Consider the following 16101-nt stretch of genomic DNA (forward strand, 5'->3'; position numbering starts at 1 on the left):
TTTTTCCCCCTTTCTGTGCTTTCCCCTTTCCCTCCCTAATTCTTCCTATCTGAACGTTTTATTTTCTATTTCACGATGAGGAATTTGAAGTAATGCTATTGTTGTTTTACAGATGGTGTTAAACTGTAGGGAAGGAATAGACTAGAAAAAAGGAAAAAAAGATCAACATGGGTAGAAGTAGGGCCTCCCAGTTACAGCCTAGCACATTGTGTTCATTTACTCCCAGAAAGCAATCCAGGCCTCCACCTTGTGATAACAGTGTCAAAGGGAACTAAAGAGATGTATCTTACCCATAAAATCAGAAGTCTTTTAACTTTTCTATTTCACTTCTGACTTTTAGCAAAGCACCTAGTCCTGAGCCTGGTGTTATGCAGAAGGTTGGGCTAGGTCTGTTAAATAACTACTATTGCAAAGTTCTTTGCATGTGACTTGGGAGGTGGAGATGGCCACCATGAGCTGCTGGGGAGTGTCATACCTCTGCCCTGGTGTCCTGGGGCCCAGCTCTGGAGTCTTCCTCTTGCAGGAGGCCAGGCTCTCTTGGCAGCACTTCTGTCTTATGTCGGTCTCAAGGCCATAAAGGTGCAGCTGCAGCGGAGGGCCTGTTGCCATGGATCTGGCTCCATTTTTTCAATTTTTAGTGGAAAATGAGTCTGTTTCTTCTTCCTGAGGGTTTTACTACTTGTACTTTTACATTTTTATTCATTTGGTACAGGGTCTTGCTACGCAGCTCTGACTCAGTGATCATCCTGTCTCATCCTCCCCAGTGCTGGGATTACAGGTGTGCGCCATTCTGGGTTTTGGGGTTGGCACAGCATGCAGTACCAGGGATTAAACTTGGGACCTTGTGCTTGTCAGGTGGACACTTAGACCACTGAGCTATTTCCACAGCCCCAATACTTGTACTTTGTGATTGATCGACTGGCCTGTGGAAAAGAGCAGTTAGAGGGATGTGAAGGAGGCCCTTAGGTCAGCATTTAACTAGTACATGAATGTGCTCCAGCTTGGTATATATGCTAGGGATGGAAACAAATGTGAGTCCCAGCACATCTGTGCTTGCACTTGAGGGGGAGGAAAGTTATATAACACTTCACTGAGAATATTATAGACACGGTTGACCTAAGCAAGTGAGCTATAGTGCTCAGGAGTAATCACAGAGTGGTTGACCTGGGAGACTTGTAGACCTCTGAGGAGGATAGACCCAGTGCAGACCCTAACAGAACACTGTTAAACATGGAGCACGTGGCTCTTGGCAGGTCTCCGCCATTCATCTTAAGCAGTGAAGGCTGAGAGTATAGCTTAGTGACACGGTGCCTGCCTAGCAAGTGTGAGATCCTGAGTTTGATTCCCCATACCAAAAAAAAAAAAAAAAAAAAAATTTCAAATTTTTGGGGGCCAGAGAGATAGCTCAGTGCAATAAGTGCTTGCCTGGCAAGTGCAAGGTCCCAAGTTCAATCCCTGGTACCACCAAAAGAATTATGTGAAAGCAGTGGAAGTCTGTTGGAAGGCTTTAGAACACAAGGATAGTTGGTCAGTGAGTACTTAAAGGGAGAAAATGGGGGTCAGTGATCTGATAGGAGAGCGGGCATAGTAGAGACCACAGAGGGGAACTGGAGGATCTACACTGGAGACGTGAGAGAAGGGGTCTGGGCTGTAGGGTGTCTGCTCTAGAGTAGAAGATGTGATTGATACTGCTGTACTGAAGAACTGGGATGAGCTACTGGGAAACCAGAGGATGAGAAGCCAGAGGTGACTGGGAAAGTGAGATACCAGAATCAGAGCTACTGTTTTTTAAGCACTTCCATACAGGCATCATTAATACACATATTGTTAACCTCACTGCACAGAGTAAAACATTTGGGCAGGTGATACAAGTTGCCCAGCGTTCTAATCTAGTAAGGGAATCTCACCCACCAGGCATTTTTTCTCCAGGCCCTGGACTGAAAGGGGAGCTCTTCAGCAGGGGGCTCTAGCGGCTCAGCATTCTCTTAACCCTGGATGTCTGCACCTCAGACTCAGCAAGTTGAAATCACTAAATTACACTAGTGCTACCTACTTAAAAAGGTAATTCATGACCATCTTTATTCTACCATACCTTGGAAAGGTGTTTCTATCCTGTATTAGTAATTCAATTTCTGGTGACATTTTACCTTTCAAAGTAAATCTCCCATGAGAGTTTGGCTACCTTGCCACCATTTCAGTTACTTGAGTCACTTGTTACCATGAATATGTGATTTGTTTAGAATAATTAGGTTAAGGACAGACTTCTTACAGTAGGTGCCTTGGAAGTTCCCTTCCAGATCCAAGCCTGATTCCATATATATATATATATTAGATGGAGCCTCATGATGTTGCCCAGTCTGACCTTGAATTCATCTTACTTCAGCCTCCCTGGCAGCTGGGACCAGCTGGGACTCTAAGCATATTTCACTACGCTTACCTACTTGCTTAGATTGTAGACCCTTTGTGTTTTGGGCCATGTCATAGTTACTAAGGGTTCCCCATTGAGTTGAACCTTGAGGCCCCCAAAACATGACTGGTGAGCTGAGGATCTTGGCACCTGCCTCCGCCCAGATGAAATAGAAGTTTTTGTCTGAGACAGGGTCTCTGCAGTTCAGGCTGACGCTGAACTCACTTTGTAGCTCAGGCTGGCCTCAAACTTTCTTTTTCTTTTTTTTTTTTTTAATTTTATTTATTTATCTGTGTGTGTGTGTGTGTGGCCAGCTCAGCCCACCAGGGGGCGGGGCTGGCTGGCATGTGGTGCTGGGGGATTGAACCGCAGTCCCTGTGCTTTTCTAAGCTTGTTCTAAGTAGGTGCTTTAGACCACTGAGCCATCTCACCAGCCCAAGAACTGGGCTAGGGCCAGGCCCCTCAAACTTTCAATGATTTTCCTGCCTCAGCCTCCTGAGTGCTGGTATTACAGGTGTGCGCAGCCACAGCAATGGGCTTTTTTTTTTTTGGTACAGGAGATCAAATTCGGTGTCTTGTGCTTGCCCCGCAGGCCCTTAGCTATCTCCCCAGTCCAAAAGAGGTTTTAAGTATCCCTGTAGCTGAGCCCTCTGCCGGTGGAAGCTGGTATTCCATCATTGGGCACAGGAAAGTTTTCTACTTGTTTTGTACGTGCATCTAGATTTTTAAAATCCTGTTGATGAACTCCAGATTGCATCAGCCTTGGTGGAGGGGCTCTGGCCCATGGCCTCCCACCAAGCCCAAGAGCAACCAAGCCCCACTAAGATAAATGGGCCGCTGAAGTTCGACCCAAGGTGGGAAGTAGCCAGACGGCAGCAGATGACAAAGAGAAGGACTCAGCCTCTGGGTGCAGGGGCTTTGGGGCCCGGACTTCCAACACCTGTGGCCCCTCCCGCCTTCCCTGGCAAAAAGCTCAGGTGTTCCTGGGATGGGAGGGTTTCGGACTTTGCTCAGCCTTCTCTACTCCCACTGTTTTGTACTTAGTATTATTATTTTATCTCACTGAATCCCTACTATAACCCTCTGAGGTTATCACGCCCATTTCACAGGCAAAAAAAATTTTTTTTGAGACGGTCTCACTATGCAGTTTGTGTTGGCCTTGTGTTCACTTTTGTAGCCCACAGCTGGTCTCGAATTTACAGAGATCCTCCTGTCTCAACTTGCCAAGTGCACCACCATGCCCAGTGTCACAGGTGAAAAACTGAAGCAACTGAGATTTAGATGATTGGCTAAAAGTGACATAACCAGCAAGTAGTAGTGAAATCAAACCCACCCTTTTAACCTCCATTTTGTACTACAGCTCATATATCACAAATGTGTTTCATTATTACAAAATTGTTTCAGATTGTCTCTGGTATAATGCTGGGTCCTCAAGAACAAGGACCATGCCTAACATATTTACCAATGGACCTCTAGCTGTGAACCTGATTTATGTATACAAATACTTCTGTAAATATGTGCTAAATTAAATCATTAAATGGGTGATGTGTCCTTGGTCCATACTGAGGCATCTGCTTTGTCCTCATCCTCCTATGTCCTATGGGAGTCAATTCATATTTCTAGAAACAAAATATGGCTATGCCCTAGCTTTAAGACAAGCCACAGAGTGGCTGGCCAAATAGCTCAGCAGATTAAAGCATGTACAACCTGGTGCAGGGGCCAGGCATTCGATCCAGCTGTGAGCTGAGACAGCAATTAAGACTGGGTGTGGTGGCACAGGCCTGTAATCCCAGCACTTGGGAGGCAAGTTTTAAAAAAAAGCTAGCCATGGAAGTTCCCAAATCCCATGCTTGTAATGCCAGCACTTGGGAGACTGAGGCAGAGGATCATTGTGAGTTTGAGACTAGTCTGGGCTACAAAGTGAGCTAAAAGCCAGCTACATAGCAAGACCCTGTCTCAAAAAGAAAAAATCCTCAATGGAATCCTTATAGATCCAAAGACAAGTTGGAGGCCTATAGTTATCTGTTTGCAAAGTAGCTGTTAGGTCCATGCCTTTTAAAAATTATTTGACAGGTCCACATAAACAGCTGATTTTAGGCTTTTGAAAAACCATTAGGTCGGGACCTGAGAGATGGCTCAGGAGAATAAGCCCTTGCAGGGCAAACTCAAGGGCCTGAGTTTAATCCTCAGTTCCGGAAAAAAAAAGAAAAGAAAAACCATTAGGTCTGACAGTTTTGGGTGCACGGTCCCACCCAGTTGCAATCCGCTTGTGCTAGGAGGCTGCTGCCCCCTGGAGGTAGGACTTGTGCCCTGCAAGTCTTTCTGGTTTACCCTTTTGTGTCCTTCACCTGCCCTGACCTTCGGGAGGCCTGGAATTTCTAGTCCCTGATCCAGCTGACAGCAACACCTTCAGTTACCCAATTTTTTTAATTTTTTTTAATTTTTAGGTTAAAAGTCCAATGGGTACAAAAGATTATTTAAGAAGTGAATCTTCTTCCCTCTGAGGTCTCTGGCTGCCCTGTGTCCCCTACACTATCATTCTATATCTAGTCACCAAGTACTCATTGGTGTCCCTTATGTGCCAGACAACATCTGGGCATCAGAGTCACATTATACTTTTTCAAAATGGGGAGAGTCACGCATTTCATAAGACCTTTCTAGGAGAATTTCTAAAATTGAGCTCACATATCTCAATTTTGTAAAGCCCACAGTTTTCTGTTGCTCTACCAGGCAGAGATCACTGTACTCGAGATGTGATGTCCTAAATGGACTTACCATTATGTAGTTCCCTGAGGCCCACATAGTTGGCTCTGGAGCTCCAGCTCCCTCCCAGTCCACTGACTCGTGTTGAGATGGTGCTGCTCAGCAACATCCAGCTAAAGATGCAGGACCTGTAAGTCTGATGTGTCTGAGAACCAAGACACATGCTGTCTCATCGTATACTTCTGCACCACCACGCACCACTTTCCAACTTTGCATGCTTGCCATTCCACACGAATATAGGGAGGCCTGAGCTAGGAGGTGAGGGCATAGACTGGCGTCCCAGCCCAGAGCAGGCCTGCAATGACTTCCTCCAGGAGGTGATGCTTGGTCAAGTTTGGTACGGGGATTAGAAGCAAAGATGGCATCCTGCTCTTCCCTCTCTTTGACCACCAGCCCCACCCTCAGCTCCCTCCCTGTGGTTATCAGGCACCAGCCTTCTCCCACCCACTGACTCAGAGGGATGCTTTAATAACACTGTATCTCAGAAGGCTTGGCTATGAGTCAGACCACTGTGCCTGGCCTGGGTTATTTGGGTTTGGCTAGCTTAGTATCTGCAAGCGCCTGTTGGGGGTGTCGGTGCAGGAGCCTGTGCGTCTGGAAGGTCTTTGGAGAAGCTCTGCAGAGTGGAGTCCACCTCTCAGCAGTCTGAGTCAGGGCTACCACAGTGTAGTGCAGGACCACTGCCAGCCAGGACCTGTTATGGGTTGACAAAGTAAGCACAGAAATTTTAAATAAACTTTCATAACAATTTCATAAGTTTTGTTCAGTGTTATTATCATTATTATTATTATTATTTTTTTTTTTTGTGGAACCAGGGATTGAACTCAGGCCCTTGCCAGAGAAGCACTTATTTTACTGAGCCATCTCCTCAGCCCCACTGTTTTGTATCTTTTTTTTTTTTTTTTTTTTTTTTTTTTGTGGAACCGGGAATTGAACTCAGACCCTCCCGCGCTTATTCCACTGAGTCATCTCCCTGGCCCCTGTTAATTGTTTAATATCCCTAAATGTTGATCCAGGATTTTTTTATTTTTATTTTTTTTAAACATTTATTTATTTATTGTGTGTGTGTGTGTGTGTGTGTGGCCAGCTCAGCCCACCAGGGGGCGGGGCTGGCTGGCATGTGGTGCTGGGGGATCGAACCGCGGTCCCTGTGCTTTACCAAGCTTGTTCAAGTAGGTGCTTTAGACCACTGAGCCATCTCGCCAGCCCCAACCCAGGATTTTTTTAAAGTCTCAAAGGCTTGGAGGAAACAGACCCCTAATTCTAGGAGCTAATGGCATTGTTTGGTTTTATTTCGCAGGAGGCTGGCGAGATGGCTCAGTTGAATAAGTGCTTGGCTGGCAAGAGCAAGGGCCTGAGTTCAATCCCTGGTTCCAACAAAAAGAAAAAAAAAGAAAACCACACATTGGTTTTATTTCGCTAAGTTGCTGAGGTCAGCCCCAGTGAAGGGAGTAGGCCGAGGCCCAGCCTCTGGCACTGCCCTTGAGGTAGGCCAGCAAGGCCTAGTTCAGGCTGGGTCGGGTGCAGGGTCCAGCAGTTCTCCTTCCTCCCCGTACATTCACAGGGCCTAAAGGTAGGACAAAAGGTCAAGGGGTGTGATATCTAGAGGCTTTGGGCTTTTTTTTCTGCCTCAGCAGAGGCAGGCATTTATTTCCAGTGCCAAGAATGTCAGTTTTATCTCTTAGGGCCCTCGGTGGTCTAGTGGAGCCTACATTCCTCATTTAGAGGAGGATCCTGAGGCTGAAGAAAGGACTCGTCCATGGTCACGGACAGTCATAGCCTCAGGTGCAGGTCCTGGGATTCCCTGCAGAGATGTTTGGAGTTGCATAGAGTGGGCTCAAATACTGGCTGTAGCAGCCCTGCACAACCTTCGGCACCCATGCCCTCATCTATAAACTGGATAATTTCTTTTTTTTTTTTTTTTTTTTGCAGAACCGGGGATTGAACTCAGGCCCTTGCGCTTGGCAGGGAAAACTGGATAATTTCTACCTGCTAGGTGACTATGTACCAGCCCACCCAAACACTATCCCCCAATTGATGCCTCTCCCCGTTTGATTATTCAGTCAGCTCTCTGGGGGTCTTTGACTTTTCTGGGACTCAAAACATTTATAAAATGATGAGGTTGGTGAAAAACAATGGTTTTGTTTGGTCATTGGGGCAAACCTCGCTAGCTGGAATAGAAACATGATATCTAAGGGGGCCGAGGAGATGGCTTAGTAGAATAAGTGCTTGCCTGGCAAACACAAGGGCCTGAGTTCAATCCCCGGTTCTGCCAAAAAAAAAAAAGAAAGAAAGAAAGAAAGAAAGAAACTTGATATCTAGATGTCCACTTTGGGATCTTTAGGGTAAAAGTCACATGAAATGATAGTTGCAGCAGGGGACAAATAGAGCCTGAGTCCTTGATGACATTCTGAAGTGGTACCCTGGCTTGGCTGTCTACTACTTATCTTCTGTTGTGGTAGGTAAATTAATCTTTTTACTTGTTTAAGCCTTTGTGTGTGTGTGTGTGTGTGTGTGTGTGTGTGTGTGTGGCTTTTCATTGTTTGCTCGGGAATAGTCATAGCTAATGGAGTCATGTTGAATTTGAGATTTTGGAAGAAGGACTCTCAGCCTAAGGAAAGGGGAAGGAATTACTTAGAAGCACTAAGTTAGCCAAATAAGAATTAAGTCATTTCTTTATTCAAGAAGTTTATTGGGAGGGACCAGGGAGATGGCTCAGTGGAATAAGCACTTTCCTGGCAAGCGCAAGGGCCTGAGTTCAATCCCCGGTTCCACAAAAAAAAAAAAAAAAAAAAAAAAGTTTATTGGGGGGTAGGGTATAGCTTAATAGTAAAGCACATGCTTAGATGTGAAAGGCCTTGAATTCAATCCCCAGCACCAAAACAATCAAAAAAAGAACTGGGTAGGGTGGCTCAACCTACAATCCCAGAATTCTCAGAGGCTGAAGAACAGTTTAGCAACACCTTGTCTCAAAAAAAAAAAAAAAAAAAAAAAAAATTACAAATGGCTAGTGATCTAGCTCAGTGTGTGGGTTCAGTCCTATCCCCAGTACTGAAAAGTAAATAAATAAGTAAATAATAAGAGGACCTACTGAGAATTTAGCAGTGAATAGACAGACAAAAGTTCCTGCCCTTAAAGAACTGTCCCATTGGTGACAAGGAGAAGCCAGACCTGACCTCTGACCTCTATTGCATTTTCATTGGTGTCAGAGATGGTGGGTTTTTTTGTTTTGTTTTGTTTTTTTGGTGAAACCAGGGATTGAACTCAGGCCCTTGCGCTTGCCAGGGAAGCACTTATTCCACTGAGCCATCTCCCCGGCCCTGATGGTGGGGTTTTGGTGTAACTGATCAGGTGACAGGATCAGGTACATCTGTTCTAGAGTCCTTCTCACCCACCCATTATGTTAGCAAATCAAAATGGTCAACATACCTGTCCAGTGTTTTCTGTGAGTCAAACAGTGGGTTGCATTCTCTTCAAGGGAGGTATTCCTGTCCCCATTTTATAAGAAGTTGAAGAAAGCCTCAGCCACACAACTAAGACTGGGTTCTATCCAGGGCTTTCTGACTCCTGAAATGCCACTGCACTCAGTCGTTGCTCTTCCTGAACATCATGTGTTTCACTTTGACAACTTGTTTCCTGAAGTCCCCCATCTCTTAGCTTTGGGCCGAGACTGCCTCTTGTTCTTCTCTGTAGTCAGGTACCCAAGAAGAGCCTCATCCATTTATCCCACTTTTTATTTTATTTTATTTATTTATGTGTGTGTGTGTGTGTGTGTGTGTGTGGCCAGCTCAGCCCACCAGGGGGCGGGGCTGTCTGGCATGTGGTGCTGGGGGATTGAACCGCGGTCCCTGTGCTTTGTTAAGCTTGTTCTAAGTAGGTGCTTTAGACCACTGAGCCATCTCACCAGCCCCTATCCCATTTTTTAAGATGCATTTTCTGTGCTGAGTGATAGGAATGTAGGCCAAGTCCTAGCAACACACAGCAAGGAGGGGGCTGGCAGTTTGCACGTATCCCCTCAGAAGGACTAACATAAGTACATGAAAGGGCAAAAAGTCTGACTGGGTGTAATCCCAGTGCTGAGGAGGCTGGGGAGTATCACTATGAGTCGAGTTGCATAGTGAGACCCTGCACCAAATACATAAATGAAAAAACAAAAAAAGTCTGACTGGGGATGGGGTAGAACAGTCTAGAGTGTCCTGGAGGAGCTGACACCATATTAGAGTTCCAAGGGAGAAGCACATTTGAGCAGATAAAAGCAACAGTGGATGTGTCTGACATGGTGAGTAGCAGGTGGAGGGCTGAGAGATGAGATAGTGGTGTCCGGAGGTGGCAAAGGGGGTAAGGAGACCTGAGGCTAGGAGATCAGAGGGTGAGGATTTGGACTACGTTGAGGAGGGACAGGGGAGCCACTGACGGATGAGAGGGCTGGGCACTGCACAAATCCTTGGCTGTGCAATGTGTGGATGAAAGAAGGAACAATCAGCATAGGCTCCATGCATGTGTCCTTCAGGGTGGGGCCAGTTAAGTGACCTGACAGTAGAAGGAGAAGTGAGGCAGATGTGTGGACGTCAGCTGGCTCCTGTGTGCCTCTTGGTCCATGATTGTCCTGTCTGCACCACCACTGTCTCTGGCGGGGTTTTTTTTTTTTTTTTTATTTATTTATTTATGTGTGTGTGTGTGTGTGTGTGTGTGTGTGTGTGTGTCCAGCTCAGCCCACCAGGGGGCGGGGCTGGCTGGCATGTGGTGCTGGGGATTGAACCGCGGTCCCTGTGCTTTGCTAAGCTTGTTCTAAGTAGGTGCTTTAGACCACTGAGCCATCTCACCAGCCCCTCTGGCGGGGGTTTTTATAGTAGCTTCCTTGCCAGCTTGGTGGCTTCTGCCCTTCTCCTGTACACTGCGCTCCCCATAGGCAGCCTTTAAAGCCAAGCCCTGCACTTGGCACCATGCACCTCAGTTACACCAAAATACGAGAAGTTCCTGTAATTGTTGTTAATGGTGTTTTGGCACGGCCACGCTGTTCTTAGTGGGAACAGCATCCCAGAGGTCTTAGTACCACGGGACAGATATATGGATGCTGAACTCAGGGCGAGAGCAGCATCGTGATTATCACTAAACTGGCTGAGAGGGAGACAAACCAGGCATCACATACTATGCCGGCTTCACGTTGTCTCCCAAAGTTCTACCAAAATATAACCCAAGAGACATGTTGACCTTTTGGTCTGAGACCTTCAACAGTCCCTCTGTGTGCTGAGCAGAGGGGGCGCCCTCCCTGCATCCTCTTTTTACACCACTAAGATTGCTAAGGGCTGCTTGTGGTGCCATCTACGCCATGCCCTTGCATGCAGGTCACAGCCCACCCACACATATGGGTGCTGCTGATGGTGGAGTGAGGAGTTACCCATGGAAGATCCTGACAAAAGGAGCATCCACCTCCACTCCCACAGCTGAGCAGGAGCTAGCTGAAAAAGGGACGAGAGGACAAGTGTCCGGGTGACTCATCCAGCACTCCTTGGGCTTGGAGCCAGCCCAATGGCTTGTCATGAAACCTGCTTGGACCTGAAGCATGATGCTGCCACCCAGAAGGCCTTGTGTGCAGCAGGGTATTGTCAGAGTGTTGCCACTTGCTCTGGAGTTGCCACCAGAGAAGGAGGAGAAATCACAGCCTGGGCCTCGGAGCCAGGACGACAAAGGAAGCTGGTCTCTAGGGCTAGGAACTCTGGGCTGGTGGTGTCCATGCCGCTGCTCTCTCCTCTCCCAGCAGGCGTCAGCAGCAGAAGGATGAGCAGGGCCACTGCTGAAGCCTGCATCTAAGTGATGAGGCTGCATCGTGTGTGCCTCATGAGTTTATTCTCAAGTCATCAACTCACCCTTGCATGGCAGCCTCATGTAATGGGGACAAGCCTTTGAGGATAAGCTTATGCCTGACAGGAACATAAATACACCAGTCTGTAAAAGTAAATAAGGTATGGGGCTGGAGAGATGGCTCAGTGGTCTAAAGCACCTACTTGAAACAAGCTTGGCAAAGCACAGGGACTGCGGTTCAATCCCCAGCACCACATGCCAGCCAGCCCCGCCCCCTGGTGGGCTGAGCTGGCCACACACACACACAATAAATAAATGTAAAAAAAAAAAAAAAAAAGTAAATAAGGTATAACTTGATCGCGTCGCTGCACCTCCAGAAAGCCTCCTGAGGGCTCCGGTCCAGCCCTTACCATGGTGGGCAGGCCACCAGGTTCACTGGGTTCTCCGTGGCCTCATAGCCTTCTACTTTTCCCCAACCACCCTCAGCTGAGCATGAGGCCAAGGCCCTGCCTTTAGGCTGATATACCTGTCATTTCCTCTGACAGTCAGATAGATGTTACCTTGGCAACAGCAATGCTTTCTCTAATGATCTCTAAAATAGCCAGCTTCTTGCATCCAACATCACTTCCTCTCTGCTTACCCTGCTTCATTTTTATTCTTGATATTCATATGGCTTCTCCCCCATCTCCCCGCCCTGTTAGATGATGTACTTCCGGAGAGCGGAGTTAGTATTTATCCTACTAGCACCTTTATTCCTGACCCTTGGAACAGGGCCCCTTACAGAGTAGGTGAGGTGCTTAATAAATACTCATCGAAGGAAGATGCCTGAACCCCTGACTGCCCGTGTGTGGCCTGGCACCACAAGTTGTCCCTCATTCCCTCCCATAACCATGATCTCAGTCTGTCTCCAGCTCTGCAGACCAGCATCTGCTACCAGCTGTCAGGAGAGAGTGGAAATTTCCACTTGGACTCTGAAAGGACATCATGTTCCCCAGGCTGGGTGGAAATTTCCACAACTACAGCCTGTGTCTGGTGGCATGAGCGGAGTGACTGGGGAGTCCACGGAGGAGCCAGGACTGCTAACGAAAGTGTCTGCCCCTCTGCCCTGACTCCGAGATTGCTATGTTATTTGTAGATGAGCTTTGCTTTGGGGTATCCAAGAACCAAAGAAAAGAGCCAAAATGATTTGTGATCATCAACAAGTTCAGTGTCCTCCCTTTTCAGATGTAGAAACTGTGTCTCAAAGAGGGGAAGAAGTTTGTTCAAGACCACACAGAAAACTAATGAGACAGATGGCCCTGCCTGAGTTAGGAGTTCACCTCTTCCATTCCATTCCCTCCCCATCTCCTGCCCTTCCTTCACCTGCTATCTCTCAAGAGCCTACTTGGGATCACCCAGAACTCTCTGCTTTTGAGCCACACACTTCCTGTGGCCAAGCCATTGTTCCCTCCTCCTCAGGCCTCCACAGCTGTCTTTCCCTCCTGCACACATCCTTGTCTCTGCTGCACACTTTGCTACATATTTTGAATTCCCAGTGCCCAAGCTGCTCCCCATTGCAATTAGGTCTGAGTGTTTGATTTAGCAGTCATCAATATCCTGTAAAGCTCCTGGGGTGATTTCACCTATAGTAAAGTTTGGAATTACACTTTTAATCTTAAAAATGGCACCTCTGCCTTTTGTCCCTTGCCGCTGAGCTGCAAATAACTTGGTGATTTTTTTTTTTATCCAGATTTACTCCCTGGATTCCAATCCTGGGATTGGGACAGGCTTTGGCTGAGCAATTGTATGTCTTTTGTGCTTCCACCCTTTGCCTAGTCTTGAGTTTCCAGCCCACCTGGTTTGCCTGGTCTGACCTGGATCACCATCACTAGGCAGTTAATAAATATCTACTGTTGATAATAACAGTGACCTTGAGATTGATCAATAGTTTCACTAAGAGGATCTCTGATACGAAAGAAAGAAAAGAGATAAGAGGTCAGGCAAACTTGGATTCTAATACCAGCAAGTTCTGATTCCTGGGTCTGGGCCTCAATTTATTCATCTATGAAAAAAGAACAAGGGATGAAATGCCTACCTTATGGTTTGTTGTAAATGTCAAGAGACACTACCCAATACAAGGGCCCTGCCCTCAGAAGCCTGTCATCCTGGGAGTAAGTGGCTTGTTGCCTTGATGGTGGGGAGTGACAAAAGCCTTCTAAAATAGCCACCTTCTGCTTCTGGCATCACTCCCTATTTCTCTCCCTGCCCTGCTCATTGTTGTTTTGATACTGACTGAAGATGGAAACCAGGGCCTGGTGCATGCTAGGCAAGCATCTTCCTACTGAGGTACATTTCTAGCCCTTCTTATTTTTTTATTTATTTATTTTATTTTATTTTATTTTATTTTTGGCGGAACCGGGGATTGAACTCAGGCCCTTGTGCTTGCCAGGAAGCGCTTATTCCACTGAGCCATCTCCCCGGCCCCTATTTTTTTATTTTGAGACAGGCTTTTACTAAATTGTTCAGGCAGGCTTTGAACTTCAGTAGTCCTACCTCAACCTCTTAAGTAGTGGCTTTGTTTTTTTATCTTTTGAGACAGAGCTTGCTACAGTGGTACCTTGGCTCATGAACTTGTCACAAACCCAAATAAAATTTCCCCTTCAGGTTCAATGTATTTTTTGTTTGTTTGTTTGTTTTGTTTGCGGAACCGGGGATTGAACTCAGTCCCTTGTGCTTGCCAGGGAAGAGCTTATTCTACAGGTTCAATGTAAATAAGGTTAATCTATTTTGAATCATATATATATATATATGAATATATATTCATATATATATAGAATATATTCGCTATTTATATTCTCTCTCTCTGTCTCTCTCTCTGTCTCTCTCTGTCTCTCTGTCTCTCTCTCTCTCTCTCTCCCTCTCTCTCTCCTGGCTCCTCATGGGTCCCAGCAAGCTCTTCTGGTTTTTTTGTTTGTTTGTTTCAGGGCCTCACTATGTAGATCAGACCCGGAGTGATTCTCCTGTTTTCAGCCTCCCAAGCACTGCGATTACAGGCATGCACCACCCTTAATTGCTGACTCAGAATGCCCCGGGGTTGGGGCTGGCACAGCATGCTGGAGATTGAACCCTGACCCTGCGTCTGCCTAAGCAGGTGCTTTAATCCACTGAGCTATATGGCTGGCCCTTGAATCATATATATATTTTAACCACAAAAATATGAAACTAAGTACAGTATACTATGAAGAGAGAACACTAACTTGTTGGAGGTGACTTGTGGTGTACAGCACAAAAAGGTGGTTGGGGCAGTTACTGTTTGGAGGAAGATTCCTCCTTCATAAGGACATTGGGGGGATCTTCAGGGGTTTCTTCTTTTATCTCTTAGCTACAAAGTCAGTTTTGATAGAAATCTGTCAAATGTCACTTTGTTTTCCTGTGCTGCGGCCTCAACCTCCAGAAATGAGAGAACACATTGTCATTTATCAGATTCAACAGTCTGTTAGTTCCAGTTATGTTGAGCTGTTGCTTCTCAAAGAAATCCTGACACTCCTTCCATTTGCCATGCTGGATTTTACCACCTCACAGCCGGCCTCTTCCCCGTCTTCCTCTCCCTCAGTGAAATCTTTGCTCCTCAACAAGCGCCCTCTGCTGCTCTCTTTAGAGTTCTGCAAGTTCTTCTTGGCCAGCTCCTCATGGGCCCCAGCAAGCTCTTCTGTTGGTTTTTTTTTTTTTTTTTTTGTATTTTAGGAAAGGGTCTACAGGGTGTTCAGGATCTCACTACTAGATCAGACTTGTAGTGATCCTCCTGTTTACAGCCTTCAAAGTGCTGGGATTACAGACCACCATGCCCAGTCTCAATTGCTGTCTCAGTGCACCCCAGGGGCGGGGCCGGCATGGCAGGCCCTGACCCTGAGCCTGCTTGCAGGCGCTTTAATCCACTGAGCTATTTGGCCAGCCAGCAAGCTCTTCTGTGTCTGCACTGTCCATGTTAAGACCCAAACTCTTGCCCATGGACATGATGTCCTTCACTACCTGTGTGTCAGGCCCTTCAAAGTCACCTTCAGTGCCACGTTCTTGGCCACAGTCTCCTTCAGGCTGGATTTAAGGTCTGGGATGTGATATCTTCCCAAGCTTTGTCAGTGAGGTTGATGGAGTGAAGGACATTGAAATGTTGCTGTTGATGTTGTTTTGTGAGGTGCTGAGGTGTTTTGTGATACCTCATCACACCTGGTGAAGAGTGCCTTTGGCTTGCAGTTTTTTGAAGTTGCACATCACTAGCTAGTCCATGGTCTGCAGAAGAAGTGTCATGTTGGGGAGGAGGAACTTGACCCTTCTGCAGTTATACTTGGTGTCCATATCATCCACTGAGGCTGGAGGGTGTGCCAGGGCATCTTCCATGAGGAGGCACCTTCTAGGCAAGGTGCTTGTTGGAAAAATATTTAATAGTAGGCGCAAACATCTCATGCAGCCATTCCATGAGCAATTGCCTTGCGACCCAAGCTTTTGCACTGCTCTCTACACGCCAGGCAGTCTGGCCTTGTTCTATTCTGTTCGTGAATGCACAAGGGGTCTGAGAATGGTCTACTAGCAGTGGCTTACTCTTCAGATTGGCACTGGCATTTGCACACAGGAGAAGGGTCAATCTGTTCTTCACGGGCTTATGGCTGGGCAGTGCCATTCCCTCGTATGTGAAACAGGTTCTGTTCAGCATCTTCTTCTGGGAGAGCCCTGTTTCCAAGCAGCATATCTTTCTGCCTTCATGAATTCTTTTTTTTTTTTTTTTTTTTTCAGAACTGGGGATTGAACTCAGGCCCTTGCACTTGCCAGGCAAGTGCTTATTCTACTGAGCCAGCTCCCCAGCCCTGCCTTCATGAATTCTGCAAATTATTTCTTGTAGGGTTTAGCATCACCCTTGTCAGAAATGGAAGCCTCATCATGTTTTGTTTTTTTTTTTTTTAAATACCAGAATTCAAACTCAGGACTTGCACTTGTCAGGCAGGCACTTGTGCCACTGAGCTATCTCCCCGGCTTCTCAGCATGTCTTATTGCACTGTGGATGCCAACTGTCATGTGAAATTTATCAAACTACCCTCTACTGGCTTTACATTCATTACCCATTGCTCTTGTAGAAGTTGTTTTTTTTTTTTTTTTTT

General features: G+C 46.5%; 1 protein-coding gene across 1 annotated transcript in view; it reads left to right on the forward strand.

The window, feature by feature from the left end:
• Nucleotides 1–10560, forward strand: part of Stmn1 (stathmin 1) — a 19296-nt gene extending 8736 nt beyond the window's left edge. Inside the window, exon 5 of the mRNA XM_004637720.2 lies at nucleotides 10516–10560. Within this exon, the coding sequence (XP_004637777.2) occupies nucleotides 10516–10560 (45 nt within the window). The remainder of the gene's footprint in view (nucleotides 1–10515) is intronic.
• The last annotated feature ends 5541 nt before the right edge of the window (nucleotides 10561–16101 follow it).

The sequence above is a fragment of the Octodon degus genome, unplaced genomic scaffold (assembly GCF_000260255.1).
Source record: "Octodon degus isolate 3935 unplaced genomic scaffold, OctDeg1.0 scaffold00092, whole genome shotgun sequence".
In the NCBI taxonomy this organism is placed as follows: Eukaryota; Metazoa; Chordata; class Mammalia; order Rodentia; family Octodontidae; genus Octodon; species Octodon degus.